Source organism: Patagioenas fasciata, chromosome 12 (genome assembly GCF_037038585.1).
Source record: "Patagioenas fasciata isolate bPatFas1 chromosome 12, bPatFas1.hap1, whole genome shotgun sequence".
NCBI classification, from domain to species: Eukaryota; Metazoa; Chordata; class Aves; order Columbiformes; family Columbidae; genus Patagioenas; species Patagioenas fasciata.
Window position 1 is genome coordinate 22,003,536 of NC_092531.1, and position 16,269 is coordinate 22,019,804.

At 41.6% G+C, this 16,269-nt stretch overlaps 2 protein-coding genes across 8 annotated transcripts in view; both read left to right on the top strand.

The window, feature by feature from the left end:
* The window catches only part of LOC136106667 (cell surface hyaluronidase CEMIP2-like), a 52,976-nt gene that overhangs the window by 23,764 nt on the left and 12,943 nt on the right, over positions 1-16,269 (top strand). For both annotated transcript variants that reach the window (XR_011741112.1, XM_071814039.1), the window contains exons 18-19: positions 3,171-3,386; positions 11,391-11,599. Coding sequence is in view for 1 of the 2 variants with exons in the window: in XM_071814039.1 (XP_071670140.1) it covers positions 3,171-3,386; positions 11,391-11,599 (425 nt within the window). In the remaining variant the exon portion in view is untranslated. The remainder of the gene's footprint in view (positions 1-3,170; positions 3,387-11,390; positions 11,600-16,269) is intronic.
* Positions 1-16,269, top strand: part of CEMIP (cell migration inducing hyaluronidase 1) — a 111,670-nt gene that overhangs the window by 20,874 nt on the left and 74,527 nt on the right. The gene's annotated exons all lie outside the window — the stretch shown is intronic.

Here is a 16,269-nt window from a genome sequence, read left to right on the forward strand (position 1 = left end):
ATCATGGGGAACATTAATGAAAAAATCAACTTGGAACTGAGGAGAGGAGCTTAGAGAAAAATGTGTGATGAAAAAGTTCGATTGGTGGACTGAAGAGAGTGGGAATTTTCCTCCAGTAACGAGTGCAGAACTCTGTCCAACAGAACGGTTTCAGACAGATGGTATCTGTGCACATTAGCGAAGAGGATGATTAGCTCTTGAATGGCTGAAAATGCAGCTCTTTAGTACAGTTGCACCATTTGCTGCCAATGAACCTGTTAAATATCCCAGCTTTTTTTGTCTGAGAGGCAGTTTAGTACTGCAACGCCTTGAAGATCTGAGGTTTTGGGGGTAAAGTTGGTCAGAAGACTCACTAAATACTTCAGTGAAGCAAATTAAAATAATACAGTGTCAACTGATCACAAAAGACCCCTTGTGATATTATCCCAATAATTATTTCTTGTATGTATATTTCCAAGAAAATATCAATTTCTGAAGCTGGTATTTTGCCAACTTAAAAACCATTTATATTTGTAACCACCTGCATCCCAGTACTTTTCACTTTGATTCTGTTTTATCTGGATTGAACCCAGATGTGCTAAATCTGATTTCAGACTTGAAGGACCATGGTTAGTTTATTGTTTCGTTGCTAATTACTATATGGGACAATATGTCTTTGACTAGTTAAGATAGACCCTGTAGGCTGTTTTAATTAATTTTCCATCTACAGGCTTCATTTTATTACTTTTTAAAGGGTAGCTAAGTACTAATTCCCTGAAGGACAATCATTTTACAATTGTTTTTTTTTAAGAAGAAATTAAGCATTACTGCAAGTTGTGTAGTGATGACAAAACTATTAGTCATGCGGAAGGAATCATTGTATAATTGATCAGACTAATCAGCGGATCAGTTAGACAACAAATTCATAGGGCCAGTCAGGTCTTGTTTAATTCCAGCACAAAATTTACAGTCAAGCAAAACAGAAGACCTGAACATTACCCTCCGCAAAAAGTATCCTAGTTGCCTTTCTGTTGACACACCTAAATCTCACATATTAAGATATTTGTGCATTTATAGAAAGCGTTTTCCACTGCAGTTTTCATAGCTTGTCTGCATCTGTGTTAGGTGTGCTGCTTTTGGACAGGTTGAGTTAACATATTCCTAAGAGATTATGTACTTGTGTAACCATCATCTGTCAGGTCTCCCTGTTAGGCTTCAGACAGGTAATTCAGGTAACCTTAGTGCCTTGTCAGTCCCAGATAGTCCACACCTAATGAAAATCAGGTGTCTGAATAGTAGTGTGGTGGTTAGACATCACCTGTCTCTGTGCCCTCCTCGAGCTCATTCCCCATGGACAGACTTGACGAGCTGAATCTTTTCTCTGTTCACATGCATTCACTTAGGAAAAAATATCTGTTGCCATCTCTGTAACTGCAAATGCAATGCACCCCATCCCTCAGTGCACAGAAGTAAGGTAACCTTGAGACTTATAAAAGAAATGGCACTGCTCATTACCATTTCCACTTTGTTTCTGACTTTCAGACTTTTTAGAGGAGAATATTAGAGATCAGAGTAGCGTTAGCACCAAAACCGTCTGCTGCTGGATGGAAACACTGAGGGTGTTAATCAAATGTGAGCTGTACTGGCTGTGCCTCGGTTTGTTTTGAAGTTCAACTGACTTTGTTCTCCTCCCCAGTGAAGTGCCCATTTTCATGTTCAACTCCAGAAATGCACTGTCACGAAGTATTTACAATGGAGCTTTGAGCTGCAGCAGAGTGTTTACATTTTTTTAATATCTCCTCTTTTATAAATTAAAATGAAAGAAAAAAATCACAACCAAAAAAAAAACCAGAACTAACTTTTGTGATCCTTCTACTTTGCCAAGTAGCCCTTTGGGCAAAAAAAATTCCTGCACTGCAGTAAGAAAAGGTTTGAAAACAGTCAAAAATAGACATTGAATTTCCATGTGTTTGAGCCTCCTTTAAATGAGACTGCTTCAGGTGTTTGTTTATGAGACTCAGACAAGAATGTGGGAGAAAAATTGTTCTAGGCTCTAATTTATTTTGAAAGGAATAAAGACTTTTATTCTGCACATAGTTCTTGCTGCAGTGGTCATTCTTTTTAAGGCAATGGGACTTTCCATCTAACTCAGAATCACAATGACCCTCCTATTCTCCTAAGCTGTTCTGTTTATTATTGTTAAAATAAAGCCTTTAAAACCTTTAGTAAACTTGCAGCCTAATCCTGCCGACCTTAATTCTTACTCATGTGCAGAGTCCAATTAAAAATAGTTGGGCTAAATGAAACAAATTACAGTCTTTTGGGTCGGCATGATCCAGTTGCTATTTATGCCATCTGCTTTAATACACATTGCTGCAGGATTCATTCAGAGTACTTGACCTGGAGTAATTATTTTCTTGATTGCTTCAGAACTTAATTGCCATACACTGTAATAATTTTCTCTGCAGACATTAAAATATTCCATGCCTTTTTCCTGAACATCTGCAGTTCCCTTGTCTTGCTGGATTTTCATATCAGGACAGATTCTTTAATTTAGCCACTGAAAACTCTTGAAAACAGAGCTATGAATAATGAGGATAATGCTGTTTCCTGTTATTTCTCTTTCCTAGATAAATTCTTCAGGGGATATATTAGAATGTGCACAAGAACCAATTCTGAGAATTGTTGTCACTTTTATGAGCTTTACAAGGTTTTAGGGGAACAATTAGAAAAAAAAAGTCACTCCCAGAACTACTTAGAACAGCCATTAAAGATATATGAGAGAATTCCCCAAATATCGAGTAATTTTTGCTTCTTTGGTCTCTGCTATGATGTTCCCCAGTAAATTTCATAATTTTACAGTACTTCTTCACCCTTTGAGTCATCCTCTTCCTTTTGCCACTGCACAGTTTATTGCTGTGTGATTCCAAGGAGTACACAATTGTGTGGATGCATTTCAAAGAACCAGAAGTCCAATTTTTATGAAAATATCTCCTGAGATTAAGAAATGAGGGGGAAAACCAAGACAGTCAGAAATGTTTCTAAATAGAAGAGGCAAAACCAAAACTCTTACGCAAACAACAGAGCTTTCTAGTTCTTCTTGTTTCACTGTTTTGGCTGTTAAAACCCTGCAAACCCAAGTCCTTGTTTAGTAATAACCAATAACTTTTCTTCTTATTTTCTCCTGCTAGGTTGGACTGAAAGTGTTTTTTGGCAGATCTGGTCAGTGGTTTGGAAACAACGATAATGATGGTGACAAAATGTCTGTCTTCCATGACCTGGACGGCTCAGTGACGGGGTATCCAGACACTTTTGTGGGCAGAGCGGACAACTACCTGCTGCGTCACCCCGGCTGTCTCACTGTCCCCCGCTGGAACGGGGTGATGTGCACCGGGAAATTCGCGCAGGTAACGGGGCAGCATCGCTGGGTGCGTTGGGTGGGTGTCCTCAGGTGGTCTGCTGAGGGGTGGTGGAGTGAAGCCTATTCAACACTCCATAAGATAAGAGGTGAATAATGGATTTGGTGTAATTCTACTGTTCTCAGTGTTATCTGCAGCTTGTGGCTGTCAGGAGTCCCATCTTTTCCCAATTGCCCACAAGAAGCTGCAAGTTGAAATCCAGCTGGGGGACAGTTGGGCATTTTCTAGTTCTTGCTTCCAGGAGCTTGCCCACTCTGTCATGGGCGTTTGGTGGATCAAGTTTCAGTAGTGGAAGATGTTACTCTTCTGATAGGAGGGCAACAAAGATGATTAAGGGAGTGGAGCACCTCCCTTATGAAGAAAGGCTGAGGGAGCTGGGGCTCTTTAGTTTGGACAAGAGGAGACTGAGGGGTGACCTCATTAATGTTTATAAATATATAAAGGATGAGTGCCACGAGGATGGAGCCAGGCTCTTCTCAGTGGCAAACAATGATAGGACAAGGAGTAATGGGATCAAGCTGGAACACAAGAGGTTCCACTTAAATTTGAGAAAAAACTTCTCAGTGAGGGTGACAGAGCCTGGCCCAGGCTGCCCAGGGAGGTTGTGGAGTCTCCTTCCCTAGAGACATTCAAAGCCCGCCTGGACATGTTCCTGTGCGACCTCACCTAGGCGTTCCTGCTCCAGCAGGGGGATTGGACTAGGTGATCTTTCGAGGTCCCTTCCAGTCCCAAACATACTGTGATACTGTGATACATCCCACTGTGTCCAGGATGGTGAAATGGGTGGTTGAGACACAAACTCACACTTATTTCTTATTGCCATCCAGAAATCACTGGCTGAGGGATGGTTAGTCTTGAGTCAGGGTGGTCTTGAACCTTCTCAGCAGTTTTCTTCAGTACACTTGAGTTAGAGACTCGAACTGAGATGTCAACACCTTGGTAGAAAGGGCTGCAAATCCCAGGTAACATTTCAGTAGGGAAAGAAAGAGGAGAATAGTAGATAGAGGGAAAATGTGACCTCAAAATCAGATTGTGGTTCACTGTATGTTGCTCAAATTTAAACAAGTCCTTTGTGTGTGGATAGAGTGTATTGTAAATACGTGACTCACCACAGCTTTCATGCTCACCTGTATGAGACTGCAGATGGCTCTCCTTGCTCCTCCACTTCTAAAGGATGCTAATTTATTTTATTTATCCAAGCCTGTTTTAAAACTCCAATTACTTGAACATCTTGCCAGGTCTCCTCTCCTTGTATTAAGACTCTGTGTGGTGGGCACATGCAGCACCACGTGGTTTGGGGTTGAGGGGTTGGTGCTGGGAGCCCTCATGCAAAATGCTGCTTTTGGAAGGACCATTATGTTCTTGCAACCCCAGAAAACACCCTGGACTATCGGATAAACACTGCAGTATGCACTGCTGGGTGGGAAAGGCAAGAATGGAATACAAAGTGATCTTAAAACAAGGTCAGAGTTCATGAGATACAGCAGGTGTTATTTACTTAATTATTTATTTGTTAAGAGCCTTCTGTGTGCTTGAGAACGTGCTGCAAACTCCTGTTTCATTGGGAGTCAGCAGACATTGCCAGCAGGTGTGGCACAGGCTGAAACTCTACCTGAAGCCACTGAAGATCGGGCAACATCAAAAGTACCTCAAGAGGAATAGGCTGTCCTCAGCTTTCCCTGTGTAACATGCAGTATTGTGAGTGTGGGGATTAGCAGAGCCTGATTTCCTACAGCTGCACTTCAGGGTAGGTTTCAAACCTAGACTCATGGATTTTTTTCTGCGTTGGGAGATTTCTGAAGGCGCTTTTTCTGTGGCTTCTCTGATGTGTAGTGTTGTGTGGGCTTGCACTTTGGGTACTCAGACACAACACTGCCTCCCCTTTCTACAAGGAACTTTAGGTGTGAAACTTTAAGGAATGCGATTACCTTTGAGACCTCTATGCCTACATAATATGCGCACAGTCAAATCCAGATTCTGTGTTTCTCCTTAAGCTAAAACAATGATATGCATTTGCTTTAGTTGCACGGTAGAGAGCAGGAGTTGCTATTTAAGTGTTTAGACACCGGATTTATGCACTCTGCTTTGCTATCGACTTGGCAGGAACAGGATTGGGCTCCTATGAAACACTCTCGCTGAATCAGGGTTTTGTGCTTGGTGCTTATTTTTGCTCTGTGCCTCTAGAGACGTGAAATTCTCTGCTCTGGCACCCTAACAGTTAAAATCAGAACTGTAAACAAGTAGGCAGTTATATTTTTATTTCTATTAATACCCTCTTGGTTATGGCACTCTATGTGGTGAGGCAGTTTTTCCACCATAGAAAATTTCCTTGGCGAGGTTTAGGCAAGCATAAACATTTGCTTCTCTGGGATCTGTTACTTACCAGCATTTTTCAACTAATCAGCATCCAGCAGGATGAGTAAAGCTCATTTTAAATGCTTCACTTTATGGGTTTTGGGTAGAGAAATATATATGTGTGCAGGGTAGAAGAAATTGGTCCCGTGCAGCAGGGTTTGATTTAATTTGAAGGGTATATGTGTTGGAGTATTTCAGCTTAATCCTTGTTCTCAGCACATTGACAAACTGATGGTTTGTTTGTGTGCAAAATTCTGAGTCTCGTATTTTAGATCAAAAACCTAAAAGAGTGAATCCAATTATGGAGAAAGATGGTTTGCTTTGATCTTAGCAACTCTATTACAAAATTTGTTTTTCTTTGCCTTTTCATGTAGCTCTGGTAGACAAGACCTTTTATTCTTCCCTAGCATAAGCAGGTGAAAATGTCCTTCCAGTTAAAGGAAATAGTGACTCTCGTATTACTGCTGAACTGGTCCCAAGATAGTCAGCCTAGGGATGGGCTACTTGGCATGGAAAAATGAGATCGAAGTCCTTCAGCCAAATCCTTTCTGAGCAAAGTGCCTTGAGTTCAGTTAATTCCTTTCTTCTTGGTTTCTTCCCTGCACTTTTCATGCTCATCTTCTCCTGGATGCAATTTGTGCAGGAAAGGAAATGGCTGGGGAAAACCTATTCCTCTGGCAGCATTTCTAGATCCACAAAAACCTGGGGACAGTCTTTCCTGAGGGTGTTTAAATCTGGCAACTCAGGCTGACATTCCCACCTTCCTATGGTTGGTTCATGGTCCTTCCTGCTCACCATCTCCAAGAAGCACCATTCACCTTCCCCACGTGGTGTCTGAGACCTTCCTGCAGCAGTGAGCACTAAGAAAAGCCTCGTTGCTTTTCACTACCTAAAAAGGGTTCTGGGACCAGCTTAAAAATCACAAAATTTACACAAGGAAGGACTATGAGGTCCTTTTGTTTCCTTGTTTCGATTCTGGAGGCTGTAGGGCTAGTGTTGTCCAAACAAGACCAACCCCTTTGCTTTTTAGTGATGGCTGAAACTCTCATGTTGTAATGTAAATAAAGCGAGGCTTTGAGGAAGAACACCAAGTAGAGGGAGACTCACAGGGAAATCACAAGAGCTGGCAGCACCACATCTTCTGGCACTCTCTATGAGTCACTCAGACTCCGTCAGCAGGGCACTGAGGTCCTGGCAACCTGACTTCAGCTCTTGCAAGGGCCAGTAATAAAAGAAAAATGTAGGGTGAGGCTCATCCTGTGGTTCTCTCCATGTAGATGGGTGAGATTTCCAATGGCGTTGGACTGGAGACACCTCAACACCTGAATTACTCGTTAAAATGTAAATAAGATTCCTAAACCATTTCTGATTTTTATATAAACTATAAGACAAGTGGCTTGGCTCCCACAGGGCAGTTGAAAGAGCGCACTTACTGCTTCCTCGCAGACTTCACAGCAACTCATCAGCAGAGGCTGTGAAACTTCTCCTTTTTGGTATTCATCTTCATTAAAATAAGCAGAGGTTTTGGCAGGACATGCTGTTTTCTTTTGTAAGCTTAAAAAGGTGTTAGACAGTCATAAGAGACTGCTACGTAGTTAAATTAGTGTCAGTTTTGAATTACCAAAAAATTGATGCCTTGCTATTATAGAATACTTCAGGCAATGCTGTTGATTTTTCACCAGTTCACCTAGTTACTGCCTTGTTGCCGGCTGCTCAGGTAGAAATTCTTGCCCTCTGTTAACTGATTTCTTGCACTGAATGTTTGCAATTGCGCTGATCCTGCATCTCCAAGTTATATATCTTCAACCTGTGTCCGCTTGTGTATTCACTGCCTGTGTAGCTGATTTTGGTACTGATGCTTCTGAATGTGAAGCAAGAGATGCAGCAGGTAGTAAATGGTGCTTTTCTGAGCACAGGTAAAACTGTACAGTCCCAGTGTACCTGTGATGCTTGAGTATCATCAGCACCTCACACACTGGGAAGAAGGAAAGCCTGTGAGATATTTTTTCAGCTAATGGTCTCTGTATTTGGACAAGGAGGTCCAATTTTGGCCTCCGATGTGCACCAATGGAAAATCAAAGTAGTTTTGCTGATGACAGTGAAGCTGCTGTCATTTTTACAACCAAAAATTGGTCCTAGAATGCCTTATAGAAAGACAGATTTTTTCTTTCTGAAATAATTTCTTTCCAAAAGACCTTCTGAAAGGTCTTCATGTGGAAACTTCCTAGAGAAAATGTTTTGTCTTGATAAATTAACCTTTTTTGAATAGTCAACCAGAAGAGGAGAAGATGTGGTTTGAACTTCTCATTTTGCCCCAGCTTGACAGCTGAAACTAGAAAGCAAAGCAAGCCTATTCTCAGAAACCAAAATTTTCTGTTCCAATACTTTGCATGTTGCTTATCTTCATACTTGCTATCTAGTTGTACAGCAGGTCCCCCATGAATTGTAAAAGAGCTTATCTTCTCAGTTTCACAATCTACTTGGGAAAATTGCCATGTAAGCACAGGGAAATCTGACACATCTTTTTAGCATGAAGTGTTAAGCAGCTAAAATGACAACTACGTCCATTAAACCATCCAAGCAAGTAGAAGGCTCACATTTTATAACATTTTAACTAGCTGTTCTTCTCCTACTACATTAAGCTGTCACCACTTCTCATATTTTAAAGTACTTTTATGACCCACTTTCTTCTTTTTAAATATTTCGCTAGAGCTAACTGAAAATTATGGAGGTGTTGCTAAGGAAGATGGGTTTTTTTATTCTAGAAAATAAGTGATCTTGTTAATCTCATTTTCAGTCCTATTTGCAAGTGTTTTGCCCCTGGAAAGGTAGATAGGAGGAAGAGAAGTGATGAAGTCTCCCAGGTTTAGTTCAAGTGAATAAAGGTGTCACAGAGTGATGGCTGAGGAAGAAAGAGACCGCGTTGTGATATCCCGAGGGCACTAAGCTGCGACAGTGGCTGATGTTTCACCTACCTGGGGCCAGAAGAGCTTAAAAGGGTTATTCTTTTTCAGGGAATTTACCTCCCGTGACCTCCTTTAGTGATAAATACTTTGCAGGATCCACCAGATATTCTGCTATATTTCTGTGGAACTGAAAATCACATCCTTGGTGGCTTGCAGTTCTGGCAGGCATTCACTCAGTGGCCACTGTTGGTTGTTGCAGGAGACAAAATAAGTTTACAAATATTTCTGTCAACACAGAAATGGCGTTTTTCCTCATTCTAGTAATTACAGTTTCATTCTCAAAACAGCTGTCACCATTATCCTTAATGTCAGACCTGTGACTTGGTCCCTAGGCTCTGGGAGGAGAATGTTACCATGCTTTCCTCAACATCTGATTGAAGCATACTGCATGCTCTTCCAGCACTTTCTGAACTCATTAACAACCACTGTAACGAGCAACTTAGGCCATGCATAGAGCTTTCTCTCTCCTTTTTCCTTTTTGCACAAATATCTTGAAGTATATAAGAATCTTTTGTTCTTGGTAGTCTGTGATTTAGGAACTTTTTGGGCTCATTGAATGCATTTCCTTCCTTTCTTGGCTTAGTTTATCATTGGTGCATTTCATTTTGTACTAAGTGCACAGCAGGTACCACCTTAACATTCTGTGCTTGCTAGAGACACATATTAAAAGGAAATAATGTCAAAGTTTACAGTGATAGGACAGAAACTCTTGCCTCTTATCCAAAAAGACACAAGTGGGCTATTATTTTGCAGTATCACAGTTCATTCCCACATTTCTTTGTCAGAAATTCCGGTTTTGACTGAGAACAATTAATACATTGATGGGATTTCAGGTCCAAAGGGACCTTACTGATCACCTGCTCTGACCTTGGCACTTACCCATCCAGGTGGGGACAAATGAGATCGAAACCTGGCTCATTGCATTGCATGTTACTGCTTTTCTAATCATTATTTGAATGTGAAGGGAAAATAGGTTTTCCTCCTTGATTTCATAGATGAAAAAGGGCTTTTATCAGGCTGTAAAAATAATTTATTCTTCCTTGATCCATCAAGAAAGAGCAAATGGGCTGCTGCTCAGAGATTGTTCGGAGTGAATTACTTGATCAATAAGTTCAGCCGTCAGGAAAAATTTCCGTTTAATGCAATTCTGCAATCCACTTTAATCTTCGATGGTCTGCAGATGGCACTCAGGATAGGTTCTCATCATTAAAGTGCAATTGTGTGAAAGGAGGAATAGACCGAATATCCAATAAACATTTACATTTGATATGACACCAAATTTTTTAACTTGAGCATTCAGCATGAGGTGAGGGGTAGGCAAAGAGGACCTGTCTTGTGGAGGTCCTCCGGAATTCCAACTCAACACCAGGATCAGGAACAAGTGCAGAGTCCTTCCGAGCGTGAAACTGAAACTGGGAACTGAAACTGGCTGGAAACCCCAACTAAAATAAGCCAGTGAGAGACAGTCTATTTGTGCAGAGCTTTCAATCTGGACAGACAAGAGGAAGAGAAGCAGATATGGAGATGTGAGGGGCCAAGGTCTCACAGCCCAGCATTAGAAAGCGGATATCCTGATAGATGGAGTCTTGGTTCTCCGCGAATCTTGGCTGTGCTTCTATCCTTGCCTGCATTTTAAAAACTTAAGAGACTGCTGCCTTCATTTTGACCTACTTCAAAGATAGAAATTGCATTTGAAAACAATTTTTCTTAATGGGTTCTCATGTAGAAACTTAGATATTTCTGAGCTCACATGGAATTTTATGTTGAGTGTTTCAAGTTCTTGATGCAAAGAGCCCTATTCCACACCCTAAGAGAATGAAGGAAGTGGGATATAGGTGTCCTCACCTGTCCTCAGTGCATTTGAATCCCTTCAGGGAACATGGCAAGCTGTTTGCTACAATCCCATGTGCCAAGACTAGATTTGTATGAATGGCTGTGCATCTTCCTTTGGCACTGGAATTTCATGCAAGGGGAAGCAGGTGAATATCATGTGTTTGTCCTTGAAACCAATGTTTGCCACATGAGTTGGCCTTCATTTAAGTGATGGCAGGACGGAAAGAGCATACAACCGGAGCGTAGTTTTGTAACTGATCTGTAGAGGTGAACTACAGGCCAAGGGAATCTGTTGGTCCCTGCACAGAGGAGCTCTCTGGTCAAGCCTGTGGAATATGGTAATTAGACTGTAAGATCATATAGCCAGGCCACTGAGTTTTAGCCCCCAAAATTTTAGCCTAGTGTGCTACTTGAGAGCGACGATGTGGATTCCATTAGATCACTGGACCTAGTCCAAAGCCCATTGAAATAACTTAGAAGTTTTCTGTCTTTTCAATGGAATAAGCCTGTTTCTAAAGTGCAATTATTTGAATTCATAAAAAAGAGTTACTTTGTGATATTTCCTTGTTTGCCCTTTTCCCTCGAGATTTTGAATAGTGAGCATTTTTATGGTGCTGTACAATTCATATCTCACTTCATGGTGTCCCGATGAATGGCTGCAGATGCTGTTTCTGTTTTACCTTTTATATTTGAACTGGAAATGTTTCAGTGACTTTCCAAATGTTCTGAGCTCTTCATTGGCAAAAAACATGTACAGGCAACGATGATCAAATGCACATGTTGTAGCTGAGCTTGGCCGGTTTAATGGGTATGTTTGTCATTTTCCTTTCACCCTCAGCTTTATATTCAGGCCAGACGCCCCGAGAATCTGACCTTATCCATTGCCAGAGCAACATACCATTCTCATCCCGTGCGGCTGCAAGGTGTGAACAGAGGAGCACCGTACCAGCAGTACCAGCCCGTTGTCATGCTCGAGCAGGCTTATATCATCCAGTGGGACGGCAGAGCACCTGAGGATATCATCCTGTACCCGATCAACTTCAATAGGTACTGCCCTACATTGCTGGAAAACGTTCTGTTTTCCAAAGGTCTGGAGCTTTAACAATTTCCCATGTTATTCGCAAGTGAACTATCAAATGCCTCAGCAGTTTCTGAGGGAGTGGAAGCAAGGTGTTAATGGCTGGCACTTACTGATGCAAAAAGATGCCTCTGCTTTTACTTTATTCAGCTTTTTTGATGTGCAGAGATGTTGCTCTTTCCAGAAAGTTTTGAAACAGAATCCAAGTAAGTCCTGGCCTGCTGTCCCTGAATTCCCTCCAGAAGAGCTCTGGCTCTTGTTCGTTTGTTTGTACTAGTTACTGCACACATAATTTATCTCCCATATATATAAAGTGCAGAAATACATCAGAATGTGCACAGAGCTTTGCATCTTCTCTCATCCAAACAGCCCTACAATCACTGTTTCTTTTTACATAAAGTTTTAAAATGTTAAGGCTCAGTACAGCAAAATTGTAGGCTGTGCTGCATTGGTTTTCCACGATTTCTTCTACCATTATATAAAAGTGGGGTATATTCATTTTAGACAGTACTTTTTTTCCCTTGCAATCTGTTTCATTTTGCATAATTTCATTTACAGTTTTCCTGTTTTCCTTATTAATGTATCTTCGTGCACTTTAAGGAAGAGGAAAATCTATTAGTCACTCATGGACAAACTGAGCTTTGCAGTTATTATCTCTCTTAAAATGATTAGCTATTTCCTTGCAATTGCAGATCTAAGTCTTCTGCTGGGTCACTGGTGGTTACTCCATCCCTGTGCCAATTAATACTTGCCAAAGCTTTGGCCTGAGGTCTTCAAGCACAGATTCAAATTTGAAGGCAGCTCTGGGTCTTTGGTAAAACTCAACTTGAAGTTTAGCTCTTGTTCAAGCAGCAACTTAACTACATTTTACTATTGAAAGCCACAATGTGGTTATGGTTCTCTTTGTCTTGTGTGAAAACAGTTATTTCACCAGGGCAAAGGTTTGTAGATTTTTCTGATCCAGAAACAGCTGGTAAAGTATGTGTTCTGAAGAACTATAAACAAGAACTATATTGTAGTGAAAGCAAACCACAATTTTACTTAATTTCATTTAAAGCATCTTGCTAAGAAATAATTGGGAGTGAAATGTGTGGCTGCTCTGTGTACACCTCAAGTGTACTGGATGCTAAAGACTGAGAGACTGAGGGCTGATGCAATGGCAGCGGTGAAATGTCCAGACTTCATCCAAAAACATGGGGAAAGGATCTTCCTGTAGAAGGGTAAAACAGTTGAGGTAAAAAAGAGAGTTTATGGGTTTGAAGGAAAACAAGTGCCTGCTTAAGCAGTTCCATGTATGACCTTTATTAAACATTGTTTTCTAATCATTTTTGGAATGGAAGAAATCTCAGATTGTGGAGCCCAGTGTAATCAGACCTAGAAAATCAGGAAGACTTTTACTTATCTCAAGTGGCTTTATGCTTTGTTTGTTGCTTTTAAATCCAAAATACTGAATAATGTGCCAAAAATGCGAGCCCTTAAAATAGTAACATCTGTGTAGAATATGTGTGATGCAAACCAAAAAATGTTTGGTGAAGTTCAACAGCAATATTCTAGGATTAATAATTTCAAACATAATCTGAGTGAACAATGAAACTATTTTTAGTCATTGTAAAATGATGGATAGATATACCCGGGATGCTGCCTTTGCAGATAGACAGCCCCTGTGCTTCTGGAGTGATTTGCTCTGTGCTGGCTGAAGGAAGGTCAGAGGGGAAATAAGGAATTTGACAGGGAGATGTGTCCCAGGATTTGGATTTCTGTGGAGGTCAGGAGCAGCACTGATGTTGAATACTTGCACGATTAACCCTTTCCCTGCTCTGAAGGGCTGTAGAAAGCTCTGATAGAAGTCATGCCAGTTCAGATGTCTATTATGAGACTGGAACGTCCGGATTCCTTGGGTGGGCAGGACTTGGTGGGGATGAGTTCATGTGACTCAGCTGAAACTGGCAGCGCTGCTTTCTGTGAGCTGTGGATCTTGTCCGGGGAGCTCAGCGGCACCACTGGTGGGTTTACTCAGCAGAGGAGGGCACTACTTTGAGCACAGACACCAAGCAGATCTTTTTCTTTCTACCTTGGGCACCTGAAGGTCTGCTGCCGCACTTGTGTCTTCCTTGTGCTAATTCAAGCCATGTTTAAAGTAATTCTTCAGTTTCTTCTCTTCCATCGAAATATGTAGCTAAACCAAACACTATCGCTATGTCTCCACATGCTGCCATCTGTGGCCATGTGGTGCAAATGAGCTGTTTGATGCACACCAGGTTCCCTTCCAAGGAGAGGTATTGTTTGCATTAGCCACTAGCTGACTGATAGGCAAATATAAAGGCACGGTGGAGACCTGCAGGCTGTGTTTTCAGACTGCTGGGGAACGTAGCTGTCTCAGCAGAAATGCCCTTTTTAAGCTGTAGATAGGGTTGTCTGTGTAATGGCTGGGTGTTTCCCTATGAGGATGAGAAGGCGGGTAGGTATTGAGCCTTGTGGATAGAGGTATTGCAGGACAAGTAGCTTCTGAAGGTTTTGGCAAGCGAACAGAAGGAGAGCGCCGGCTGGAATTTTAATGACCAGGAATGAAGTGTGCTTCAGAACTAGTGCAGATCTGCTGAGGATTGCGCTCATCGGGCATGAATCGTGTGTGAAACCTTCATAAACAGGGACCTCAGACCTCTTCTCCATGGGCTTCATCTCTTTGTTGGAGTGGTTCCTCCCCCTCAGAGCTGTTTTTTGGTTTTCTTGTTGTTTGTTTTCCTGCTGCACAGAAGTATGTGAATTATTTGCAAGACTGAGTTAAGGGCTTTGCTCACAATTACTATCCTGAAGCACAAAGGCCAGCAGAGAGCACCAAGCTTGTTACCAGAGCAGGGAGAGGCTGTTAAGCCAGGAGGAGAGCAAGGAAAACATTATTCAGCTGCAAGCAAGTGCCTTCTTTCGAGTGCTGGAAAACAGTACAAAGATTGACACTTCATATAGTAAACCAAGTCAGAAAAGAAGTCCTTCAATTTAATGACTTAGGCTTTATGAATGTGCAAATTTTCTAATCACAGGAGAAGCTAAGGCAAATACTGTTATCAAAGGCACAGAGCTGCTCAGTGAATCAGCCAGGCTGCTTTGTGCTATCAGCACATCTAAAGATAAGAATTAAATCTCCTCAAAACACATATCTGAAGTATAGTGTAATAAGTTGTGCTGTTGAAGCAGCCTGAAAAGCAGTGGCAATTAGATTAAACATTCCTTGTTTTTAATGAGCACGGGCAAATATCTCTATACTTGCTCTGTTAAGGCTCAGAGGGAAGGGTTTTCCCTTATTAGGGCGCTCCGCTCTGGTTTGACAGAATTCAGAGAAATGTGAGCAGCTAACTGGATAAAGAGGGTATTTTTTTGTAGGTAGATTGCCACAGTTCTGCAAGCAGGGGCTTTCCTTTGTACTGCACATCTTCCAACAGATGCTGGCTCCAAGAACAGTGCAGGAACCTTCCCTGGGCTCTCTCCATCAGCATCCCTCTTAGCTTCCCCTGGAGAGGTGCAGCAAGGCTCATAACATCGATGTTCTTTGGTGCCTTTTTGCAGGAGTTGGAGCCTTATGAGAGCCTTAATAAAATAAATTGGTGGAGGAATGCCAAATTTCTTGTCAGCAGCAAGCAAAAGGGCAGATGTCCATGTGTGTGCTTGGGCACGTGTCCAGCCTTTCCCCTGCTGCCGTGTTTGCGCAGGGATGGGCACAGGTGCACAGCTCAACTCCCCTATTTGCTAGGCTGGAGTTCTGCGCTAGGACTTGTTATCATATTCACCAGTGAATAATGTAAATTATCTGAAAACTCAAGAGCCTGGAGTGAGTTTGTGTCTAAATTCTTCATCAAAAGTAGTGGAGCCTTTGGACGCTGGGTGATATGAAACCTCAAGGATGCTGCAGCTCATCCAAAAGTGGAGATTTCAGTGCAGGCAAACTTCTGCAGCCCATGTCTGCACTGAGACTCTGGGGGACTCGTTATATTTGTATTTGTCAGGGTTGTGTAGGTAGGTGTTTTTCCTACAGCTTCTTAATCAATGCCAGAATGATTCATACTTTCAGCTACTTGTCATTTTTGTCATTAAATTCCTTAGCAGTGATAAGGTCTAGAGGGAAACAAAGATAACGAGACAAGGCTAGAATGTGCTTGTTGCAGACTTGCCCAGTTTATGGATATTTCCTAAACTGTTTCTTTTTCAGATTAGTTCTAAATGAGCTTTTCCTTTTGCTTCCCAGATTGATAAATGCACAGGAAGGCAAAATTAGTATTTCAAAGCAGAGCTAACAGTTTAAGGCTGTGACTGCTGCTTGTAACTTGTACATACATGAGTTCTGACCTCAATCTGCCCAGATCTGGATGTAATACAAGTAACACCAACTCTATTTCCAATAATAATAAGTAAAGTGCTACTTGGGTTTCATAGCCTGCCCCTCTTGATAACATCTGTAATTCAGAGTTAATCATCTGCACAACACAGAAGTCAGCAGATATATTTGAATTCCCTTCTGTCTATTCAAATCCCTTAAATTACTCACAGGTCAGCCCGTGGATGAAAGCCACAAGATTATTTTTTTTTAATTGGAAAGAAGCTAAAGCGTTTGCCGGAACACCAGGTTGCAGATTGTGGTGTTTTAGTA